The sequence below is a fragment of the Takifugu rubripes genome, chromosome 17 (assembly GCF_901000725.2).
Source record: "Takifugu rubripes chromosome 17, fTakRub1.2, whole genome shotgun sequence".
Taxonomy (NCBI): domain Eukaryota; kingdom Metazoa; phylum Chordata; class Actinopteri; order Tetraodontiformes; family Tetraodontidae; genus Takifugu; species Takifugu rubripes.
This window is the reverse complement of record NC_042301.1, coordinates 10987136-11008290: the sequence shown is the minus strand read 5'-3', so window position 1 is coordinate 11008290 and position 21155 is coordinate 10987136. Positions and strand designations below refer to the sequence as shown.

Here is a 21155-nt window from a genome sequence, read left to right as displayed (position 1 = left end):
CATGAGTGATGTCACAGCAATATGAATATGATAAATGTGGAATGCAGACAGTAATGTAGACATCTCACCTGAGGTCGCCATACTGTTTTCGTGGTTACATTTTCATTTGCACTTAATCCCTAAAACTCTGTGTTGGAAACTGGCCCCATAACTATTACACACATAGCTCCATCATAGTGTATTGACAAATAGTTTTAATTCATTCACAGCACAAAGTATACTTTGGTAAATGCTTGTGTTTCATCGCTCTGTGACCTAACTCTTCACTGGAATACAAAATTGTAAAACAGACCAACAAATACACATGATAACAATCCTTCTTCTCCCATTTCTCTTCAGTATTGAGAGATTATTGGATAGTTGGTAAAATTTTCAGTGAATTGTCCTTTTCTAGCATTTGTACCATCACGTAGAAGAAGGCACGTGAGGTGTGCGCGTGTTTGCAGGCTGTGCAGACTTGGGCACAGGAGGGTGTCCTGTGCGAAGATGGTTAAACTTCACTAGGCTGAAACTCCCTGTTTGATTGTGTTTGTAGTAGATGTTGTAGATGACCAGGCCAAAAATGATGAGGAGAACAATGGCTGCTATCAGCACGCCTATGATATATCCGATGTAGTTTCCTATACAGGGTCAGGGTGGGAAAAAGAAGAAGAAATCACTTTAGACAAATCAGCTTCTGCGTTTGCTCCTCATTAGCAAACGTCTACTCAACACTAGATGGCAGACTCGGTAGAGCTCACCTTTGACGTGCACGCTAAAGTTGACGGTGACCGTCCCCATGATGTTGCTGGCAGTGCAGTTGTACTGCCCCTCATTCCCAAAGGTCACAGATTTTATGCTGTAAACACTGGTGCTAGAGAAGATATTTGCACTGGTTGGGTGCGTCCACACGTATGAAGGAGTGGGCTTTCCCACAGCCAAACAGTTCAGCTCCAATTGTTCTCCCTCTGTGACGGTAATCACAACTGGATCCAATGGCGATAAGAGCCGGGGCTCATCTGGATCAGGAGGTGGGGAAATAACACGTCTAGTGATCAATACTGTAAATAGAAATGGTGGAAAGTAGCCAAAACAGCAATACTCACAGTATACGGTAGCGTAGAGTTTTTGTGAAGACACCGTTAGAGGAACCTGTTGCACATCAAGATTCAGCCGGGCGTCGCACCAGTATTGGGCTCCATCATCTTCTTTGCTGGCGGTGATGTTGAGGATGGAGGTTTTAGTCACTGGTTTCGGCTCTCGGCTGCTGTTAAAGTACATCTGAGCCAGTGCCTCCGGTCCTTTGTAGAAGGTCACGATCAGGTGTTTGAGGGGAGCAATGTTCTCGACGAGACACTCCAGAAGATAACTTTCCCCCTCCAACAACAGCTCACTGCCATGGCCAAAGCTGACCAACACTCTATCTGGAGGCTCTGCGGAAATAAAACGACCATGCTGACTGCAAATGCTGGAAGATGTGCCGGTGGCAGTATTTGTTCCGCAGAAAGGTGACTTACTGTAGAGAGTTATGCCTAAAGTCTTAGAACATTCACGGCCATCCTTATGGATATAGTAACATAAAAGTGACGTGACCCATTCAGTCAGGCTGTTGACCTTCCAAACGATACTGGTTCCATTTTTTTCTGAGTTGCCGATGGCATGTTCCAAACCAAAGTCGGTGCCAAGGCAATCCTCACACACGAAGCAGTTGGCCGTGGCTGAATCACCAAACTTCACTACCAGCGAGGGTGGCGTGAACACAGGGGAATCCACACACTGTTCTGTACCCGTCAGGAAAACATCAGAAAACAGACTGTAAGCTGCTTATCTGAACTTCACCCCAAGTTATCAAGTGTGTACCTGTGTGTATTTGTGTTCTTTACGTTTCTTATAATATTTCTAATATGATCATTTAAGTTTTCATGATTTTTGTATCGGTGAGCCTCTGTCCTATCAACAAATCACTCGATCTTTATTTATATAGCCTCTGTTACAATCAAAATTGCAGGTACATTAATTATAACAAACTCTACAACTCTTCCACAGCAAATATGCTGAAAGGAAGCTTCTCTTCATTGGTCTATTTTTGCCCGTGTTCAAAATGAAAATCGAAAGCGTATTAGTCATACTTTAACTTCTTAGTCAGATAACATAATGTTGTTGTCCTTGAACGCACCGCGATTCGTGTGGTCTCCGTTCTCAACTCAAATATAAAATATCGGAAAGTTTTCTAAAACCAACAGAATGCGTAGGCCAAGGAGACTATCTGAACACGTGCGACAGTAACACGAATGACTGAACCTGACATTATTAAAGGTCGTAGATCTTACCCGAGAAGTGGATCAAAAAGTCCATCAAAGCAACGAGCAGCAAAGTGGACAAAAACATGACTTCCAATGTAAAAGGCTCAGCGAGCGACTTAAGGTCGAAAATTTTGAATTTCCTCAAGTTTTAAGTATCTCTGTGTTAGATGTATATGGTGGCGGAGCCCAGGGAACCACGTCATCTGCGAAGGCCACACCCCCATTAAGATTAAGATTAAGATGAACTTTATTCATCCCCGTGGGGAAATTGAATTATAGTAGCAGTGTATGCAGAGTAAAGAGACAGAAAAAATAAATACAGATAAGATTAGAATGTTATAAGCATATATACAGCATATATTATAAGCATATATATATATATTATAAGCATATATTATAAGCACATATATATATATATATAAAAAATATATACATAATATAATATATACATATTATAAGCATTATAAGCATATATACATAAATATAGAATAAATTAGAAATAAAATTACAACATGAACATTACACAGTTATTGTTATTGGCTGGGTTTGGATGAGTTATAGAGTCTGATAGCGGACGGCAGGAATGACTTCCTGTACCGTTCCTTAGAGCAGCGAGGCTGCAGGAGTCTGTTGCTGAAGCTGCTCCTCAGTTTGTCCACTGTGTTATGGAGGGGGTGGGAGGGACTGTCCATGATTGTCCGCAGTTTCAACACCATCCTGTCCCTCACCACCTTAAAACACCCCCATTAAACACCCCCACATCCATTTGTCAAGCTTCACAATCAAGATCCGGAACAAGGGCCAAAATCCCGGGAGAGTTCAACGGCAAAAACATTGGGCCCGATTCACCAATATGTTCTTACGAATCTTCTTAGATTCTTTCTTAAGTTGTCCTTAAGAAGTTTTTTAAGAAAACCCTACGTCGGATTCATCAACGCGTTCGTAAGCCCCAGAATTGTTCGCAGCTGTGTTCTTAGATTGATGAATGCCATCTGTTCGTAAATTGAAAGCGCGTGCCAGGTGAGTCTAATTAACATATGATTAGCATAAATCACCGCCCACCAATGCCCATAAAAGGAACTGCAGCAGGCCCCTGTAGACAGAGCCAAAAGCAGCCAAATGCCCAAAGCTTGCCTCTCCACGCCTGATTTCTGACGCCGTGTTGAACAATCAAGAAAGGATGGCTAACACGCTTGATAAAATTGCCTCAACCCGGATGACTATAGCCAACACGCTTAAAGAAATCAACGAGAATGTAAAAAAAAGAAGAATGTAAAAAAAAAATAAACGTGTAAAAGCTGTGCTCGGATTGTGACAATAATGCATTTTATTCACAAACGGGCAATTAATCGCGCTCGAACGTGAACCGCGTGCCTGCAGTCTGGCCCCAGCATTGCGTCAGGACGCACATCCTCACGAGGTTGTGGCTCTGTGTCCAAACACATCCAGCGCCCCTTTAACATGCCGATGGTGCGTTCAATGGTGGAGCGACTGCGCGCATGCATCTGATTGAATAAAACTCCTGTGGAGTCTGAGGGTTGGTCAGTGGTGTCAACAATCAGGGCATATCCTCGATCCCCTAATAAAATAAATCAAGATAAAATCAAATAAAAAGACAGTTTTGGCATGGTTTCCAATTTGGTTGATTAATGTTAAGTCATTGGCACATTTACGTAATTTTAAAATTCTCCGTAAATCACCAAAAATAGGAAATAAACAAATAAATAAATAAATATGACAGAATTATCATTGCAATATTGAATTTTATTGAACTGCACAAGAGAAGAAAACACAACCATGCCAACATGTCGGCACTGAAATGTGCGCAAGAGTACTCCTGAGTGTTCGTAGGATTTGTTCTTACCTACGAATAAATCCAGGATAAGAAGAAATTGGTGAATGCCACAATCTTCGTCAACTCTTCGTAAGTGGGACTTAAGAACAAATTTGTTCGTAAGAACGCTTCGTGAATCTGGCCCATTGTTCTCTTAATAAAACCAACAATCATTACACTCACGACACAACAGGACGAGAATTTATTATGTTGCACTTTAATCTGCAGTCTTGAATATGTACATACAAAAATACATTTATTTTAAGAAAAATAATAAATAAAGCAAAAAGGGTTTGCCACAACAGTCTGACAGTGCTGAGCTGGTCTCTAAAGTTTAACCGAGGTAATGTATGGTAACACCTGGGCGAGTCGCAGGCTGCAGGTGAGCGTGGGTTCGTAGTAGACGGCGTCCAATTCCTCCATACCCGGCCTCGCCTCAGCGGAGCTGGCGGGGCAGGAGAACAGGGAAGGTTTGGCTGATTTGACCAGAGTTTTCTTCACCACGCAGTCCATGTCTATGAGAGCCTGCGGGGGAGACGAGGGCATTCAAACGAGCCGAACTAATAATCTGGCTTCGACTTCGCCCGAGGGAGAGCCTGCACTTACCTCCACCAGGTCCAGCAGTGCCATCGGCTGCAGCGCAGTTTTGTAATGTTCCACCAACGTGTGGTGTGTGATTCCGGGGCGGGACATGATGTGGCAGAGGACGCCCTCCAGCATGCCCTTGCACACTGGTCGGCTCAAGTTGCTGTCCACCATCCGCCACGGACGGCTGACGAAGCTCCAGATCTTCCTGTTGATGGAGGAAAGAGAAGGCGTGAAGAGTTGATCAACAGTAAATTACAGTTGGAAAACGATGACTCAGTCTGCTCACTCATCATCGACGTCAGACGACGCTGCTGTCGGCAAGTGTTCCTCTTCATCTCCGACTGCAGGCTCACTCTTTTCTTGTTCTTCCTCAGCTTCCATCTTCTTTTCAGATTCAGATTCAGATCCTTTATTGTCCCGCACGGGGAAATTTACAGTGCAACAACAGCAAGAGCACGCAGTGAAAGATAAGATACAATCGAATAGAATAGGATTTGGAATATACAAAGAGGATGTATATTTACAATAATCCAGATAAATGGATACTCGGCCTCTGTATACCTGTACATAGTACAGAGGCTGAATACAATATACATATCAGAATATATAATATTCAGATTGTGTTAGCGGGCGTTATGTTTATTGTGCAGTCTGACAGCAGCTGGCAGGAAAGATCTGCGATACCTCTCCTTCACACAGCGAGGGTGGAGCAGCCGCTCACTGAAGGAGCTGCCCAGTGCAGTCAGGGTGTCCTGTAGGGGGTGTTGTTCAACATGGATGACAGCTTAGCCATCATCCTCCCGTTTCCCACCACCTCCACCGAGTCCAGGGGACATCCCAGGACAGAGCTGGCCCTCCTCACCAGTCTGTCCATCCTCTTCCTGTCCCTGTCCGTGATGCTGCTGGACCAGCAGACAATCCCGTAGAAGATGGCTGATCCCACCACAGAGTCATAGAAAGTCCCCAGGAGGGGTCCCTGCACTCCAAAAGACCTCAGCCTCCTGAGCAGGAACAGTCTGCTATTGCCCTTCTTGACAAGGGCGTCTGTGTTGTGTGTCCAGTCCAGGTTATTGTTTAGGTGAACACCCAGGTATTTGTACGACTCCACCACGTCAACGTCCGTTCCCAGGATGTTCACCGGTGCAGGCGGGAGGTTGTTACGCCTGCGGAAATCCACCACCAGCTCCTTGGTTTTGCCAGCATTGATCTGGAGGTTGTTCTGCAGGCTCCAGTCCACAAAGCCCTGAATAAGTTGAATTGAATTGAATCAGGTTTATTGCCATTGTTCATGTAATACACAGTATTACACAAGCTAGGAATTTGTCTTGGTGTGACGCTGCGACATTCAACATAAAGAACAAAACACTAGAATAAGATAAATAAAATAAAATAAGACATATATACAGTATATACATAAATGGTAAGAAATAGTGCAGGTCAATGCAGGAGTAATGTGATGTTCATGGGTCCGACTGGCTGCTGTACATGGTGCTTAAGTGATAAGTCACTTTGTGTTCAGCAGCCTGATGGCAGAGGGGAAGAAGCTGTTCATGTAGCGGGAGGTTTTGGTCCGAATGGACGTGCTGCAGCCTCAGTCTGTCCCTGGCGGTGGCACCAGCGTACCACACGGTGATGGAGGAGGTGAGGATGGACTCGATGATGGCCGTATAAAACTGCGCCAACATCCTGGGAGGCAGTTTGAGTTTCCTCAGCTTCCGTAGGAAGAACATCCTTTGCTGGGCCTTCTTGATGAGGGAGCTGATGGTTGCCTCCCACTTAAGGTCCCGGGTGATGGTGGTGCCCAGGAAGCGGAAGGAGTCCGCGATGGTGATGGGGGAGTCCATGAGGGCAAGGGGGGACAAAGGGGCTGTGACTTTCCTGAAGTCCACAATCATCTCCACTGTCTTCTGAGCGTTCAGCTGCAGGTTGTTGTGTCCGCACCAGGACACCAGACGAGCCACCTCCCTCCTGTAGGCAGTCTCATTGCCATTGGAGATGAGCCCGATGAGGGTGGTGTCATCCGCAAACTTGATCAGTTTGACAGACTGGTGGCTTGAGGTGCAGCAGTTTGTATACAGGGAGAAGAGGAGGGGGGAAAGTACACAGCCCTGGGGTGATCCAGTGCTGATGGTGACGGAGTCCGAGACAGTCTTCCCCAGCCGCACATACTGCCTCCGATCCGTCAGGAAGTTCCCTGTACTCCGTATCGTCCCCATCAGTGATGAGGCCAACAGCAGCAGAGTCATCAGAGAACTTCTGGAGGTGACATGAAGATGTGCTGTATGAGAAGTCCGCGGTGTAGAGGGTGAACAGGAAAGGAGCCAGAACTGTTCCCTGCGGGACACCAGTGCTGCAGAGAAGACGATCTGACTCGGAGCCCTTCACCCTCACAAACTGTGGTCTTTGTGTGAGGTAGTCCAGAATCCATGTTGTGAGGTGATGGTCCATCCCAGCTACCTGCAGCTTGTCCCCCAGCAGCCTGGGCTGGATGGTGTTGAATGCACTGGAGAAATCAAAAAACATGATCCTCACAGTGCTTCCACTGTGGGAGGTGTGGAGGAGGTAGATGACGGCATCGTCCACCCTGATGCTCGGCTGGTAGGCGAACTGCAACAGGTCCATGAAGGAGCTCACCAGTGGGCGCAGGTGATCGAGGACGAGTCTCTCCAGCGTCTTCATCAGATGAGACGTCAGAGCTACCGGCCTGTAGCTGTTGAGCTCCTTGGGGTGCGGTGTCTTCGGCACTGGGACGATACAGGACGTCTTCCACAGCTGTGGCACTCTCTGCAGCTTCAGGCTCAGGTTGAACATGTGACTGAAGATCCCACACAGCTGGTCTGCGCAGGACTTCAGGAGCCTGGAGCTGATGCCATCCGGCCCCGTTGCTTTCCTGGCCCTGTTCTTCTTCAGGGCCTTCCTCACCTGGTGTGGTGTGAGGGAAAGGCTGGAGCAGGGAGGTGTTGGTGGGGGGGATGGGTATAGGCCAGAGTGTGAAGTGTCAGGTATGTGTGAGCTGAAGGTCATGAGAGAGGGGGAGGGGGGACAGGAGGAACAATGGGTTGCAGGCACAGACAGTGGCGGGGGTAGCAGCAGAGGAGACTGGGCTGGGGGAGGGGTGGGTACCTGATCAAATCTATTGAAAAACAAGTTCAGGTCGTTAGCCCATCCCCGGTCACCCACAGGTTGGGACTTCTGCTCCTTGAAGCCCGAGATGGTCTTCAGTCCCTTCCATACGCCACAGATGTTGTTCTGTTGCAGCTGGTTTTCCATCTTCCTCCTGTAGTTGTCCTCCTGTCTGATCTTCCTCCTCAGTTCCCTCTGCACAGACTTCAGCTCCTCCTTGTCTCCAGACACAAAAGCCCTCTTCTTCTCCTTCAGGAGGGCCTTTATGTGTGGGGTGATCCAGGGCTTGCTGTTGGAGAAGCTCCGTACAGTCCTGGTGGGTACGGTGTTCTCCACACAAAAGTTAATATAGTCAGTGATGCAGTTGGTGAGGTTGTCAATGTCCTCCCCATGGGCGTCGCTGAATACATCCCACAGGGTCGTGTTGAAACAGTCTTTCAGGGCCTCCTCGGCTTCTTCGGACCATTTCTTCACTGTGCGGGTGACAGCAGGCTGCCTCTGCACAAGAGGTTTGTACACAGGCTGGAGGTGTACAAGGTTGTGGTCGGCACGGCCCAGGGGAGGGAGTGGGAGAGAGTGGTATGCCTCCTTGGTGTTGGCATAGAAGAGGTCCAGTGTTTTATTGTCCCTGGTGTGGCATGTGACGTACTGGGTGAATTTGGGCAGAGAAGATGATGGAGAGGCATGATTGAAGTCTCCAGAGATGAGGAGGAGGGCGTCAGGGTGCTGTGTCTGCAGCCTGCATCAGCGTTAGCAGAGGGGGGGATGTACACAACCACCGCGAGGGCACGTGTGAACTCCCTCGGCAGGTAGTGAGGCCTCATGCTAACGGCTAACAGTTCGATGTCCTTACAGCAGTGCTGCTCCTTGATAGTGATGTGCCCAGAGTTACACCATCTATCATTCACAAACACTGCCAGTCCTCCTCCCTTCCTCTTACCACTCTCCCTGCTTCTGTCTGCCCGTAAAAGAGTAAATCCTTAAAGTTGTGCGGCCGTGTCCGGAGTTAGCGCGGTTAGCCAGGTCTCCGTAAACAGCAGCAGGCTGCTCTCCCGGTACTCCCGCTGATGCCGGGTCAGCGCCGCCAAATGGGACGGGAAGAAGAGGACGAGGTCATCCCAGCAGGGGATCTGGATTGGATTCCATGAACATTGTGAATTTACATGTGTGTTACTATAAAAGACTGGGCCAAGCGAAAAGTGAAAAAATGAGTAGAGCCACCAGTGCAAACTCCATGAGTCTTACATACATGATGAGGGTAAATGAAACAAACCGAACGCACCAAAAACAAAGGTAGTAGGTGCGGAGAAAGAAGAAAAAAGTAAAGAAAAGCTCGAGGGTGAGCGGGAGCTGTTGTTACAGGCTGCCACTCGCGCGGCGCCAGGTACATCCTGCAATGTCTTCAGGCTGCACCTGCTGTCCTGCCTCCACATTCATCAGTTTGCCTCCATCTTTGCCTTCTTCATCCCCCAGCTCTTCCTCATGCGTCCTCTTTTCGGCGGCTTCCCCAGGCGGCTTCGTTGCATGCTCAGCCTCTCCTGCGTCGACCGTTGATCTTTTTGCGGGACATTCCGTCTCCCGCACGGCGTCTCGTCTGCTCCTCTTGCGCACGTTGGACTGGGTCTTCGGTTCGTCACGGGTGGGAAGGGCAGTGGCCCATTTGGTTTGTAAAGTGAGTAACCACGGGTCGGCGTGCTGCGTGAGCACCCAACGCATGGCCAGACACCCAACTTGAACCACCTGTCCTTCTTCTCATTCACAGCATAAAGTATACTTTGGTAAATGCTTGTGTTTCATCACTCTGTGACCTAACTCTTGATGAGAATTGTCTTTATCTTGTTGTTATGTGTTTCACCATATGTTCCTGTCTTCTCTTAGAAGTTAGGCAAGGTAGACTCATTAGCAAATGTAATAAAGAACAGAGACTTTTCATTCACAGGATTGTTGTTTGTTCCACTGTAATCTCAGGACCAGTCAGGCAGGGGGTGTTAAACCATCATTGTAAATGGGACATCAGGCTGGGGTTGATGATCTTATTTGCATGAAGAATGGGAACTTTGATCTGGCCACCTGGGAAAATAATGGAAAAGAAGGACTGTACCAACACCAAATGGGACGGGAAGAAGAGGACGAGGTCATCCCAGCAGGGGATCTGGATTGGATTGCATGAACATTGTGAATTTACATGTGTGTTACTATAAAAGACTGGGCCAAGGGATAGTTAGGTTGTCAGACTTCATGCCCTGACAATTGACTCTGTTGTTGCTAGGGTTATGAACTGGCCCGGAGCTCTGTAATATTTGTATCTCGAATTGGTTCTATTGTTAAATAAATTTTGAAATTGGTACTTTTCTTCTCGAAGTCTTCATTCAAAGAACACGCGGATTAGCAGTTACATACGGGAGGTATTGCGATCCAACTCTCTTCGCTGGAATACAAAATTGTAAAACAGACCAACAAATACACATGATGACAATTAACCAGCCGATGTAATTCAGGCTTAACCTTTCAGCCACTACACAAAAGCATTTATATAAACATACATGTTGTTACAAGACAGCAGTGACACTAGATACAGTAATCCATCCATCCATCCTTCTTCTCCCATTTCTCTTCAGTATTGAGAGATTATTGGATAGTTGGTAAAATTTTCAGTGAATTGTCCTTTTCTAGCATTTGTACCATCACGTAGAAGAAGGCACGTGAGGTGTGCGCGTGTTTGCAGGCTATGCAGACTTGGGCACAGGAGGGTGTCCTGTGCGAAGATGGTTAAACTTCACTAGGCTGAAACTCCCTGTTCGATTGTGTTTGTAGTAGATGTTGTAGATGACCAGGCCAAAAATGATGAGGAGAACAATGGCTGCTATCAGCGCGCCTATGATATATCCGATGTAGTTTCCTATACAGGGTCAGGGTGGGAAAAAGAAGAAGAAATCACTTTAGACAAATCAGCTTCTGCGTTTGCTCCTCATTAGCAAACGTCTACTCAACACTAGATGGCAGACTCGGTAGAGCTCACCTTTGACGTGCACGCTAAAGCTGACGGTGACCGTCCCCATGATGTTGCTGGCAGTGCAGTTGTACTGCCCCTCATTCCCAAAGGTCACAGATTTTATGCTGTAAACACTGGTGTTAGAGAAGATATTTGCACTGGCTGGATGCGTCCACACGTATGAAGGAGTGGGCTTTCCCACAGCCGAGCAGTTCAGCTCCAATTGTTCTCCCTCTGTGACGGTAAACACAACTGGATCCAATGGCGATAAGAGCCGGGGCTCATCTGGATCAGGAGGTGGGGAAATAACACGTCTAGTGATCAATACTGTAAATAGAAATGGTGGAAAGTAGCCAAAACAGCAATACTCACAGTATACGGTAGCGTAGAGTTTTTGTGAAGACACCGTTAGAGGAACCTCTTGCACATCAAGATTCAGCCGGGCGTCGCACCAGTATTGGGCTCCATCATCTTCTTTGCTGGCGGTGATGTTGAGGATGGAGGTTATAGTCACTGGTTTCGGCTCTAGGCTGCTGTTAAAGTACATCTGAGCCAGTGCCTCCGGTCCTTTGTAGAAGGTCACGATCAGGTGTTTGAGGGGAGCAATGTTCTCGACGAGACACTCCAGAAGATAACTTTCACCCTCCAACAACAGCTCACTGCCATGGCCAAAGCGGACCAACACTCTATCTGGAGGCTCTGCGGAAATAACACGACCATGCTGACTGCAAATGCTGGAAGATGTGCCGGGGGCAGTATTTGTTCTGCAGAAAGGTGACTTACTGTAGAGAGTTATGCCTAAAGTCTTAGAACATTGACGGCCATCCTTATGGTTATAGTAACATAAAAGTGACGTGACCCATTCAGTCAGGCTGTTGACCTTCCAAACGATACTGGTTCCATTTATTTTTTTGGTGCCGATGGCATGTTCCAAACCAAAGACGGTGCCAAGGCAATCCTTCTCACACACGGAGCAGTTGGCCGTGGCTGAATCGCCGAACTTCACTACCAGCGAGGGTGGCGTGAACACAGGGGAATCCACACACTGTTCTGTACCCGTCAGGAAAACATCAGAAAACAGTTTTAAGTTTTCATGATTTTTGTATCGGTGAGCCTCTGTCCTATCAACAAATCACTCGATCTTTATTTATATAGCCTCTGTTACAATCAAAATTGTCTCCCAGGGCCTAACCCCCAACTAGCAACAGTGGCATGGAAAACCTCCCCTTTAACAGGAAGAACCCTTGAGCAGGACCAGGATCATGGGACCCTCCTGCTGATGGCGACTGGGTAGAGAGACGGGAGAAGTGGAGGACAGGTAGAAGAGAGAATAGGCAGAGGTCATGCAGGTACATTAATGTAAAATTAAACTCTACAACTCTTCCACAGCAAATATGCTGAAAGGAAGCTTCTCTTCATTGGTCTATTTTTGCCCGTGTTTAAAATGAAAATCGAAAGAGCCTTGAACGCACCGCGATTCGCGTGGTCTCCGTTCTCAACTCAAATATAAAATATCGGAAAGTTTTCTAAAACCAACGATTCAAACAAAGAAACAATAAATAGAATGCGTAGGCCAAGGAGACTCTATCTGAACACGTGCGACAGTAAGACGAATGACTGAACCTGACATTTTTAAAGGTCGTAGATCTTACCCGAGAAGTGGATCAAAAAGTCCATCGAAGCAACGAGCAGCAAAGTGGACAAAAACATGACTTCCAATGTAAAAGGCTCAGCGAGCGACTTAAGGTCGAAAATTGAAGTCCGAAAGCAGAATAGAGGGTGTAAATGTTCTCAGATGGGGGCAGGACGTGAGAAACTGAAAGTAACGGAAGGGGCAAGACAGATTTTTCTTTTGGAAATACCGGTGCTATCACGACTGGGTTGACTTGTATTTAACCTGGAGTGACGCTAAATCGGCGCACGTACAATGGAAAATTCGCAATCTATAGAAAATAGCCCACACTCGGGTTTGTGTTCCTTTTATAGTGAGCTAAGCGGTTGCCCTTTGAAAGGAGTCCGGAAGCTGTCTTCCTTTATCTGTTTCCTGAAAGCTTTTTTTTTAAAAATATATCGGCTGTGGTTTGATTTTTCCATCCGTGCCTCTCATGCCAACAGATTTTAAAAAGCGTCGTCCCCTTTTTCATGTTCCGCTTCCGGTGATACGCCTTTTTATTGCTGTGAGGAGATCCAAGATACTGTATTAGGCCCATTAACCATTCATTTATTGCGAACAACTTTCAGAGCTGTTTTAATTCAGTCTGGAAAAACTGATGAGGAAACAGTCTGACACAGACTTTCCAAACCTGCCAAATAACAGAAGTAAAACCGAAGTTTCTGTATGATGACGTTCACAAAGAGGAAGTTGACCCCGTGTCCCCTCCAGCTTGAATTTCCTCAAGTTTTAAGTATCTCTGTGTTAGATGTATATGGTGGCGGAGCCCAGGGAACCATGTCATCTGCGAAGGCCACACACCCCATTCAACACCCCCACATCCATTTGTCAAGCTTCACAATCAAGATCCGGAACAAGGGCCAAAATCCCGGGAGGGTTCAATGGCAAAAACATTGTTCTCTTAATAAAACCAACAATCATTACACTCACGACACAACAGGACGAGAATTTATTATGTTGCACTTTAATCTGCAGTCTTGAATATGTACATACAAAAATACATTTAAGAAAAATAATAAATAAATCAAAAAGGGTTTGCCACAACAGTCTGACAGTGCTGAGCTGGTCTCTAAAGTTTAACCGAGGCAGTAGTTCCAGTGGCGTTCGTATGGTAACACCTGGGCGAGTCGCAGGCTGCAGGTGAGCGTGGGTTCGTAGTAGACGGCGTCCAATTCCTCCATACCCGGCCTCGCCTCAGCGGAGCTGGCGGGGCAGGAGAACAGGGAAGGTTTGGCTGATTTGACCAGAGTTTTCTTCACCACGCAGTCCATGTCTATGAGAGCCTGCGGGGGAGACGAGGGCATTCAAACGAGCCGAACTAATAATCTGGCTTCGACTTCGCCCGAGGGAGAGCCTGCACTTACCTCCACCAGGTCCAGCAGTGCCATCGGCTGCAGCGCAGTTTTGTAATGTTCCACCAACGTGTGGTGTGTGATTCCGGGGCGGGACATGATGTGGCAGAGGACGCCCTCCAGCATGCCCTTGCACACTGGTCGGTTCAAGTTGCTGTCCACCATCCGCCACGGACGGCTGACGAAGCTCCAGATCTTCCTGTTGATGGAGGAAAGAGAAGGCGTGAAGAGTTGATCAACAGTAAATTACAGTTGGAAAACGATGACTCAGTGTGCTCACTCATCATCGACGTCAGACGACGCTGCTGTCAGCAAGTGTTCCTCTTCATCTCTGACTGCAGGCTCACTCTTTTCTTGTTCTTCCTCAGCTTCCATCTTCTTTTCACCTGCAATGTCTTCAGGCTGCACCTGCTGTCCTGCCTCCACGTTCATCAGTTTGCCTCCATCTTTGCCCTCTTCATCCCCCAGCTCTTCCTCATGCGTCCTCTTTTCGGCGGCTTCCCCAGGCGGCTCCGTTGCATGCTCAGCCTCTCCTGCGTCCACCGTTGATCTTTTTGCGGGACATTCCGTCTCCCGCACGGCGTCTCGTCTGCCCCTCTTGCGCACGTTGGACTGGGTCTTCGGTTCGTCACGGGTGGGAAGGGCAGTGGCCCATTTGGTTTGTAAAGTGAGTAACCACGGGTCGGCGTGCTGCGTGAGCACCCAACGCATGGCCAGACACCCGACTTGAACCACCTGTCCTTCTTCTCGCAAATCCTGGATCAGGAATTACAAAACACACGGAGTACAAACGAGGTATTGATTGATTAATCCCCAAACATCAACAACTAACTAGTTTAAAGTTGTGCTGCTATGGCACTGCACTGAATTCATGCTGAAATGATCCATTTCTAGCAGGCAGTAAACGTGACACCTTCATATACTGCAGCAGGTTTCTGGTGCGCCCAGACCGCGGGTCCTCTAGCGGGGCGTGGGTCTTGCAGAGGTCGCGCAGGTCCAAGCCAGCCTCACCAGCTGCGTCCAAGTTCCTCTGGAGCCGAGCACATGCTTCTACATCCTGCGGCGTGTATCCTCTTTGAATCAAGCGACTCTCGCATTCCAAGGCGCTGGACGGAGGGGAGGGGTAAGTGAAGGTGAGGCTAGGCGGCAGCATGTCAGGACCGCATTTGTTCAAATCCAGCAGAGCATCTGGGGGGACAAAAGGGGAGAAAGTCTACGAGTTTCTGCAGCATTCACCGCATCGGAGTATGACCCGATTAATATTTACCCTCTCTTGGTAACAGATGATGAGCAGGCGTGTTGCGCAGTTGCAGCCTTATGATGCAAGACTCGACCACGATGCTGTCCACGGTGTGGAGGTCACGTCGTTTCACTGAGAATAATAAGATACACCTAATAAATAATAAATCCATGATTTAAAACAACTTTTTACACAGTTGTATTATTAAATAAAAGCCACTCTACCGATGCCAGGGTTACAGTATCCACGTATCATCAGGTACTTGGTGTGTGATGCTTGGTGTGCCTTCACCACCATTTGTTTTCTTTCACCCTCTTCATTTTCATCATCATCATCATCATCTTCGTCATCATCCAGTGCTGCCATACTGAAAAATAAGAAAACTTTAGACTTTAAAATAAATTAAACTAGTTGTCATTTTACTGAGTATTTGTCTCCACGTTCACAAATGCTTTGCGCGAAACTACGCCCTCTTGTGGTAAAACCAAATACGGACGCTTTGAAGAAGCGGTGACTTAAGAGGTAATTTAACTACTGTCTGTACGTTTTAAAAGGGCTGCAAAGCGTAAATATCTCCTTGAATGTAATAAGTGTTAGAACCATGTCAAACAGCTAGAGGCATTTGGTTTATATGGAACATGATTTCTTCTCACCTCTTCACAGTGTCGTTGTCCACCAGGTTGCTGTCCACCACCACGATGTGTTTCGGTATGGATATGTGGACATTCAGCATTCCCAGGGAAATCAGAGTGAGAGAGGTCATGCACACACCCCCTGGAGAATCCAGAGAAAAAACCATCATGTCCGACACGTCTGGAGCCTCTTCTGAGGCAGCTTTGGGCAGACGATCATCTCCAGACTCTGTGGCGAGAAGAACCTCAGCAGAGTCTGAAGTTAGACGTCCCTCTGGATTCTTCTCTTCTCCTTTTTCTTTCTCTTCTTCCACAGTGGACTCCTTCATCTCCGGCCCATCTCTTGCTCCATCATCCTCACTACTGACATTTTGTTTTTTTGCTTTTTCCAGATTCTTTAGTCATTCCAGTAGTTTCCTCAACATTCTCCAGCCTGTTCAGAGTTTCATTGTAGAACTCAATGGTCAGCTTTCTGTCGTCCGTCTTGCTGTTTCTCAGAGTCTTCAGGAAGCGGAAGGAATCGGTGAAGAGGGAATGAGGAAAGCGGGTCGAAAAAGACCTGTCAACACATGACAAGTGCCTCAATGTTCAGCAACTGCTGCAACCACTTCAAACACACATCGACCCTCTCTGGGAGTCCCTGGTGTGGCATGTGACGTACTGGGTGAATTTGGGCAGAGAAGATGATGGAGAGGCATGATTGAAGTCTCCAGAGATGAGGAGGGCGTCAGGGTGCTGTGTGTGCAGCCTGCTCACTGCTGAGAGCAGGACATCACAGGCTGCATCAGCGTTAGCAGAGGGGGGGATGTACACAACCACCGCGAGGGCATGTGTGAACTCCCTCGGCAGGTAGTGAGGCCTCATGCTAACGGCTAACAGTTCGATGTCCTTACAGCAGTGCTGCTCCTTGATAGTGATGTGCCCAGAGTTACACCATCTATCGTTCACAAACACTGCCAGTCCTCCTCCCTTCCTCTTACCACTCTCCCTGCTTCTGTCTGCCCGTAAAAGAGTAAATCCTTCAAGTTGTGCGGCCGTGTCCGGAGTTAGCGCGGTTAGCCAGGTCTCCGTAAACAGCAGCAGGCTGCTCTCCCGGTACTCCCGCTGATGCCGGGTCAGTGCCGCCAGCTCGTCCATCTTGTTGGGGAGAGATCTGACGTTCCCCATGATGATGGAGGACAGGACGGGCCGATAGCGTCTCCTCCTGGCACGGCGCTCGACCCCGGCGCGGCATCCCCGTTTCCTTCTCCTCAGCTCGGGGGGCACATCGGGTCGCTCCCTGGGCAGCGCCGCAGAGCTCCGCAGGGCGAACAACTGATCCCTGCTGTAAACAAGCGAAAAGTGGAAAAAATGAGTAGAGCCACCAGTGCAAACTCCATGAGTCTTACATACATGATGAGGGTAAATGAAACAAACCGAACGCACCAAAAACAAACTTACTACTGGTACTTTTCTTCTCGAAGTCTTCATTCAAAGAACACGCGGATTAGCAGTTACATACGGGAGGTATCGCGATCCAACAATTTGGTGACCCCGACGTGATGAAGACAGAGAAGTCATCTGAGGCAAAGAATTAAACAACGGTCACTTCGGAGGACAACTGACGACAAAGGGATCCCTAATAAAAAGGTAAGCAGACGCCTGTTTAATCAAAGCTCTGCATATTGGCAATTTCCAAAGGTTTGTCGTCACTGTCAATTGAAGTGTCCTAGTTATAAATTCCAGATACAAATATAGAAAATATTGAAACGACTGCAGGAATTACGGTTAGAGTCCGTAAATAAGAACGGTTAGAGTCCGTTAGTAAGTACGGTTAGAGTCCGTAAATAAGAATGGTTAGAGTCCGTTAGTAAATACGGTTAGAGTCCGTAAATAAGAACGGTTAGAGTCCGCAAGTACGGTTAGAGTAAACCGGAACTAGTACAGTGCTGTATTGCATATACACAGCACTGTATATGAAAAAGATTTGGGTTGGGACTCGGAGCGCAGTTGACGGGACGGACACTCCCGACCCCCGAGATTTGTGTTTTTGTGTGGGTTGGAAAAGTGCCAGAGTGAACGTGAATTAAAAGGCTCTTTGTCCTTGGGAATTAACCCCCAGAGTGGAACCGGATCAAAGACGTTTCATCTAGAAGCTTGTTTCACTGAGGCATTGAGTTGACCGTTGGAGTCATTCACATTCAATCTCACTTGGGAGCATAGTTAAAGATGGAACTGGGATGTGGCAAAGTGTGTTGGGATCAGGGAGAATGTTCTCCCTATCCTCGGTCTGTGGAAGAACAGTGGAAGTGGACTCTTGATCTTCTCGAAGTCTTCATTCAAAGAACACGCAGATTAGCAGTTACATACGGGAGGTATTGCGATCCAACACTCTTCACTGGAATACAAAATTGTAAAACAGACCAACAAATACACATGATAACAATTAACCGGCCGATGTAATTCCGGCTTAACCTTTCAGCCACTACACAAAAGCATTTATATAAACATACATGTTGTTACAAGACAGCAGTGACACTAGATACAGTAATCCATCTATCCATCCTTCTTCTCCCATTTCTCTTCAGTATTGAGAGATTATTGGATAGTTGGTAAAATTTTCAGTGAATTGTCCTTTTCTAGCATTTGTACCATCACGTAGAAGAAGGCACGTGAGGTGTGCGCGTGTTTGCAGGCTGTGCAGACTTGGGCACAGGAGGGTGTTCTGTGCGAAGATGGTTAGACTGCTCTGGGCTGAAACTCCCTCTTCATTTGCGTTTGCAGTAGATGTAGATGACCAGGCCAACAATGATGATGAGAACAATGGCTGCTATCACCAGGCCTATGATATATCCGATGTTGTTTCCTATACAGGGTCAGGGTGGGAAAAAGAAGAAGAAATCACTTTAGACAAATCAGCTTCTGCGTTTGCTCCTCATTAGCAAACGTCTACTCAACACTAGATGGCAGACTCGGTAGAGCTCACCTTTGACGTGCACGCTAAAGTTGACGGTGACCGTCCCCATGATGTTGCTGGCAGTGCACTTGTACTGCCCCTCATTCCCAAAGGTCACAGATTTTATGCTGTAAACACTGGTGTTAGAGAAGATATTTGCACTGGCTGAATGCATCCACACGTATGAAGGAGTGGGCTTTCCCACAGCCGAGCAGTTCAGCTCCAATTGTTCTCCCTCTGTGACGGTAATCACAACTGGATCCAATGGCAATAAGAGCCGGGGCTCATCTGGATCAGGAGGTGGGGAAATAACACGTCTAGTGATCAATACTGTAAATAGAAATGGTGGAAAGTAGCCAAAACAGCAATACTCACAGTATACGGTAGCGTAGAGTTTTTGTGAAGACACCGTTAGAGGAACCTGTTGCACATCAAGATTCAGCCGGGCGTCGCACCAGTATTGGGCTCCATCATCTTCTTTGCTGGCGGTGATGTGGAGGATGGAGGTTGTAGTCACTGGTTTCGGCTCTAGGCTGCTGTTAAAGTACATCTGAGCCAGTGCCTCCGGTCCTTTGTAGAAGGTCACGATCAGGTGTTTGAGGGGAGCAATGTTCTCGACGAGACACTCCAGAAGATAACTTTCACCCTCCAACAACAGCTCACTGCCATGGCCAAAGCGGACCAACACTCTATCTGGAGGCTCTGCGGAAATAAAACGACCATGCTGACTGCAAATGCTGGAAGATGTGCCGGTGGCAGTATTTGTTCTGCAGAAAGGTGACTTACTGTAGAGAGTTATGCCTAAAGTCTTAGAACATTGACGGCCATCCTTACGGTTATAGTAACATAAAAGTGACGTGACCCATTCAGTCAGGCTGTTGACCTTCCAAACGATACTGGTTCCATTTATTTCTTTGGTGCCGGTGGCATGTTCCAAACCAAAGTCGGTGCCAAGGCAATCCTTCTCACACACGGAGCAGTTGGCCGTGGCTGAAGCGCCAAACTTCACTACCAGCGAGGGTGGCGTGAACACAGGGGCATCCACACACTGTTCTGTACCCGTCAGGAAAACATCAGAAAACAGACTGTAAGCTGCTTATCTGAACTTCACCCCAAGTTATCAAGTGTGTACCTGTGTGTATTTGTGTTCTTTACGTTTCTAATAATATTTCTAATATGATCATTTAAGTTTTCATGATTTTTGTATCGGTGAGCCTCTGTCCTATCAACAAATCACTCGATCTTTATTTATATAGCCTCTGTTACAATCAAAATTGTCTCCCAGGGCCTGACCCCCAACAAGCAACAGTGGCAAGGAAAAACTCCCCTTTAACAGGAAGAACCCTTGAGCAGGACCAGGATCATGGGACCCTCCTGCTGATGGCGACTAGAGAGACAGGAGAAGTGGAGGACAGGTAGAAGAGAGAATAGGCAGAGGTCATGCAGGTACATTAATGTAAAATTAAACTCTACAACTCTTCCACAGCAAATATGCTGAAAGGAAGCTTCTCTTCATTGGTCTATTTTTGCCCGTGTTTAAAATGAAAATCGAAAGAGCCTTGAACGCACCGCGATTCGCGTGGTCTCCGTTCTCAACTCAAATATAAAATATCGGAAAGTTTTCTAAAACCAACGATTCAAACAAAGAAACAATAAATAGAATGCGTAGGCCAAGGAGACTCTATCTGAACACGTGCGACAGTAACACGAATGACTGAACCTGACATTATTAAAGGTCGTAGATCTTACCCGAGAAGTGGATCAAAAAGTCCATCAAAGCAACGAGCAGCAAAGTGGACAAAAACATGACTTCCAATGTAAAAGGCTCAGCGAGCGACTTAAGGTCGAAAATTGAAGTCCGAAAGCAGAATAGAGGGTGTAAATGTTCTCAGATGCGGGCAGGACGTGAGCTTGAAGACACTGAAAGTAACGGAAGAGGCAAGAAATACCGGTGCTATCACGACTGGGTTGACTTGTATTTGACCTGGAGTGACGCTAAATCGGCGCACGTACAATAGAAAATTCGCAATCTATAGAAAATAGCCCACACTCGGGTTTGTGTTCCTTTTATAGTGAGCTAAGCGGTTGCCCTTTTTGAATCTTGGTGAAAGGAGTCCGGAAGCTGCCTTCCTTTATCTGTTTCCTGGAAGCTTTTTAAAAAAAAATATGATCTCTGTGTTAGATGTATATGGCGCACATTTCAGTGCCGACATGTTGGCATGGTTGTGTTTTCTTCTCTTGTGCAGTTCAATAAAATTCAATATTACAATGATAATTCTGTCATATTTATTTATTTATTTGTTTATTTCCTATTTACGGAGAATTTTAAAATTACGTAAATGTGCCAATGACTTAACATTAATCAACCAAATTGGAAACCATGCCAAAACTGTCTTTTTATTTGATTTTATCTTGATTTATTTTATTAGGGGATCGAGGATATGCCCTGGCTCCCTGGTTGTTGACACCACTGACCAACCCTCAGACTCCACAGGAGTTTTATTC

General features: G+C 46.9%; 5 protein-coding genes across 5 annotated transcripts; all 5 read right to left on the bottom strand.

Moving 5' to 3' along the window:
- Positions 1–319: 319 nt before the first annotated feature.
- On the bottom strand, positions 320–20788 carry LOC115253227 (cell adhesion molecule 3-like). The gene is made up of 6 exons (XM_029850558.1): positions 20503–20788; positions 2310–2412; positions 1497–1760; positions 1086–1412; positions 741–998; positions 320–620 (listed from the first exon to the last, which is right to left on the bottom strand). Exons 2-6 carry the CDS (start codon positions 2365–2367, stop codon positions 406–408), a joined length of 1122 nt encoding a protein of 373 aa, XP_029706418.1. The 5' UTR covers positions 2368–2412; positions 20503–20788; the 3' UTR covers positions 320–405.
- Positions 4289–5085, bottom strand: LOC115253228 (general transcription factor 3C polypeptide 1-like). Its single transcript, XM_029850563.1, has 3 exons — positions 4991–5085; positions 4723–4909; positions 4289–4641 (listed from the first exon to the last, which is right to left on the bottom strand). The coding sequence occupies exons 1-3, from the start codon at positions 5083–5085 to the stop codon at positions 4444–4446; spliced, it is 480 nt and encodes a 159-aa protein (XP_029706423.1). The 3' UTR covers positions 4289–4443.
- On the bottom strand, positions 10300–12976 carry LOC105417682 (cell adhesion molecule 3-like). Its single transcript, XM_011612843.2, has 5 exons — positions 12472–12976; positions 11603–11869; positions 11192–11518; positions 10847–11104; positions 10300–10726 (listed from the first exon to the last, which is right to left on the bottom strand). Exons 1-5 carry the CDS (start codon positions 12527–12529, stop codon positions 10554–10556), a joined length of 1083 nt encoding a protein of 360 aa, XP_011611145.2. The 5' UTR covers positions 12530–12976; the 3' UTR covers positions 10300–10553.
- On the bottom strand, positions 13423–16496 carry LOC105419073 (general transcription factor 3C polypeptide 1-like). Its single transcript, XM_029850553.1, has 7 exons — positions 15737–16496; positions 15308–15450; positions 15111–15215; positions 14757–15031; positions 14124–14599; positions 13856–14042; positions 13423–13774 (listed from the first exon to the last, which is right to left on the bottom strand). The coding sequence occupies exons 1-7, from the start codon at positions 16042–16044 to the stop codon at positions 13568–13570; spliced, it is 1701 nt and encodes a 566-aa protein (XP_029706413.1). The 5' UTR covers positions 16045–16496; the 3' UTR covers positions 13423–13567.
- Positions 18136–20533, bottom strand: LOC105418481 (cell adhesion molecule 3-like). The gene is made up of 5 exons (XM_029850560.1): positions 20400–20533; positions 19437–19703; positions 19026–19352; positions 18681–18938; positions 18136–18560 (listed from the first exon to the last, which is right to left on the bottom strand). The coding sequence occupies exons 1-5, from the start codon at positions 20455–20457 to the stop codon at positions 18463–18465; spliced, it is 1008 nt and encodes a 335-aa protein (XP_029706420.1). The 5' UTR covers positions 20458–20533; the 3' UTR covers positions 18136–18462.
- Positions 20789–21155: the final 367 nt, after the last annotated feature.

Coding starts and splice junctions, on each gene's coding strand:
- LOC105419073 (XM_029850553.1), bottom strand. CDS start 16,044: ATGAAGGAGTCCACTGTGGAAGAAGAGAAAGAAAAAGGAGAAGAGAAG. Junction 14,600..14,756: donor ACCTGCTGCAGTATATGAAG/GTGTCACGTTTA, acceptor TTCCTGATCCAG/GATTTGCGAGAAGAAGGACA. Junction 13,775..13,855: donor CACTGCTGGACCTGGTGGAG/GTAAGTGCAGGC, acceptor TCTCCCCCGCAG/GCTCTCATAGACATGGACTG.
- LOC115253228 (XM_029850563.1), bottom strand. CDS start 5,085: ATGGAAGCTGAGGAAGAACAAGAAAAGAGTGAGCCTGCAGTCGGAGAT. Junction 4,910..4,990: donor TCGTCTGACGTCGATGATGA/GTGAGCAGACTG, acceptor CTCCATCAACAG/GAAGATCTGGAGCTTCGTCA. Junction 4,642..4,722: donor CACTGCTGGACCTGGTGGAG/GTAAGTGCAGGC, acceptor TCTCCCCCGCAG/GCTCTCATAGACATGGACTG.
- LOC105417682 (XM_011612843.2), bottom strand. CDS start 12,529: ATGTTTTTGTCCACTTTGCTGCTCGTTGCTTCGATGGACTTTTTGATC. Junction 11,105..11,191: donor ACTCTACGCTACCGTATACT/GTGAGTATTGCT, acceptor CTCCTGATCCAG/ATGAGCCCCGGCTCTTATCG. Junction 10,727..10,846: donor CTTTAGCGTGCACGTCAAAG/GTGAGCTCTACC, acceptor GACCCTGTATAG/GAAACTACATCGGATATATC.
- LOC115253227 (XM_029850558.1), bottom strand. CDS start 2,367: ATGTTTTTGTCCACTTTGCTGCTCGTTGCTTTGATGGACTTTTTGATC. Junction 1,761..2,309: donor CTTTTTGATCCACTTCTCGG/GTAAGATCTACG, acceptor TGACGGGTACAG/AACAGTGTGTGGATTCCCCT. Junction 621..740: donor CTTTAGCGTGCACGTCAAAG/GTGAGCTCTACC, acceptor GACCCTGTATAG/GAAACTACATCGGATATATC.
- LOC105418481 (XM_029850560.1), bottom strand. CDS start 20,457: ATGTTTTTGTCCACTTTGCTGCTCGTTGCTTTGATGGACTTTTTGATC. Junction 19,704..20,399: donor CTTTTTGATCCACTTCTCGG/GTAAGATCTACG, acceptor TGACGGGTACAG/AACAGTGTGTGGATGCCCCT. Junction 18,939..19,025: donor ACTCTACGCTACCGTATACT/GTGAGTATTGCT, acceptor CTCCTGATCCAG/ATGAGCCCCGGCTCTTATTG.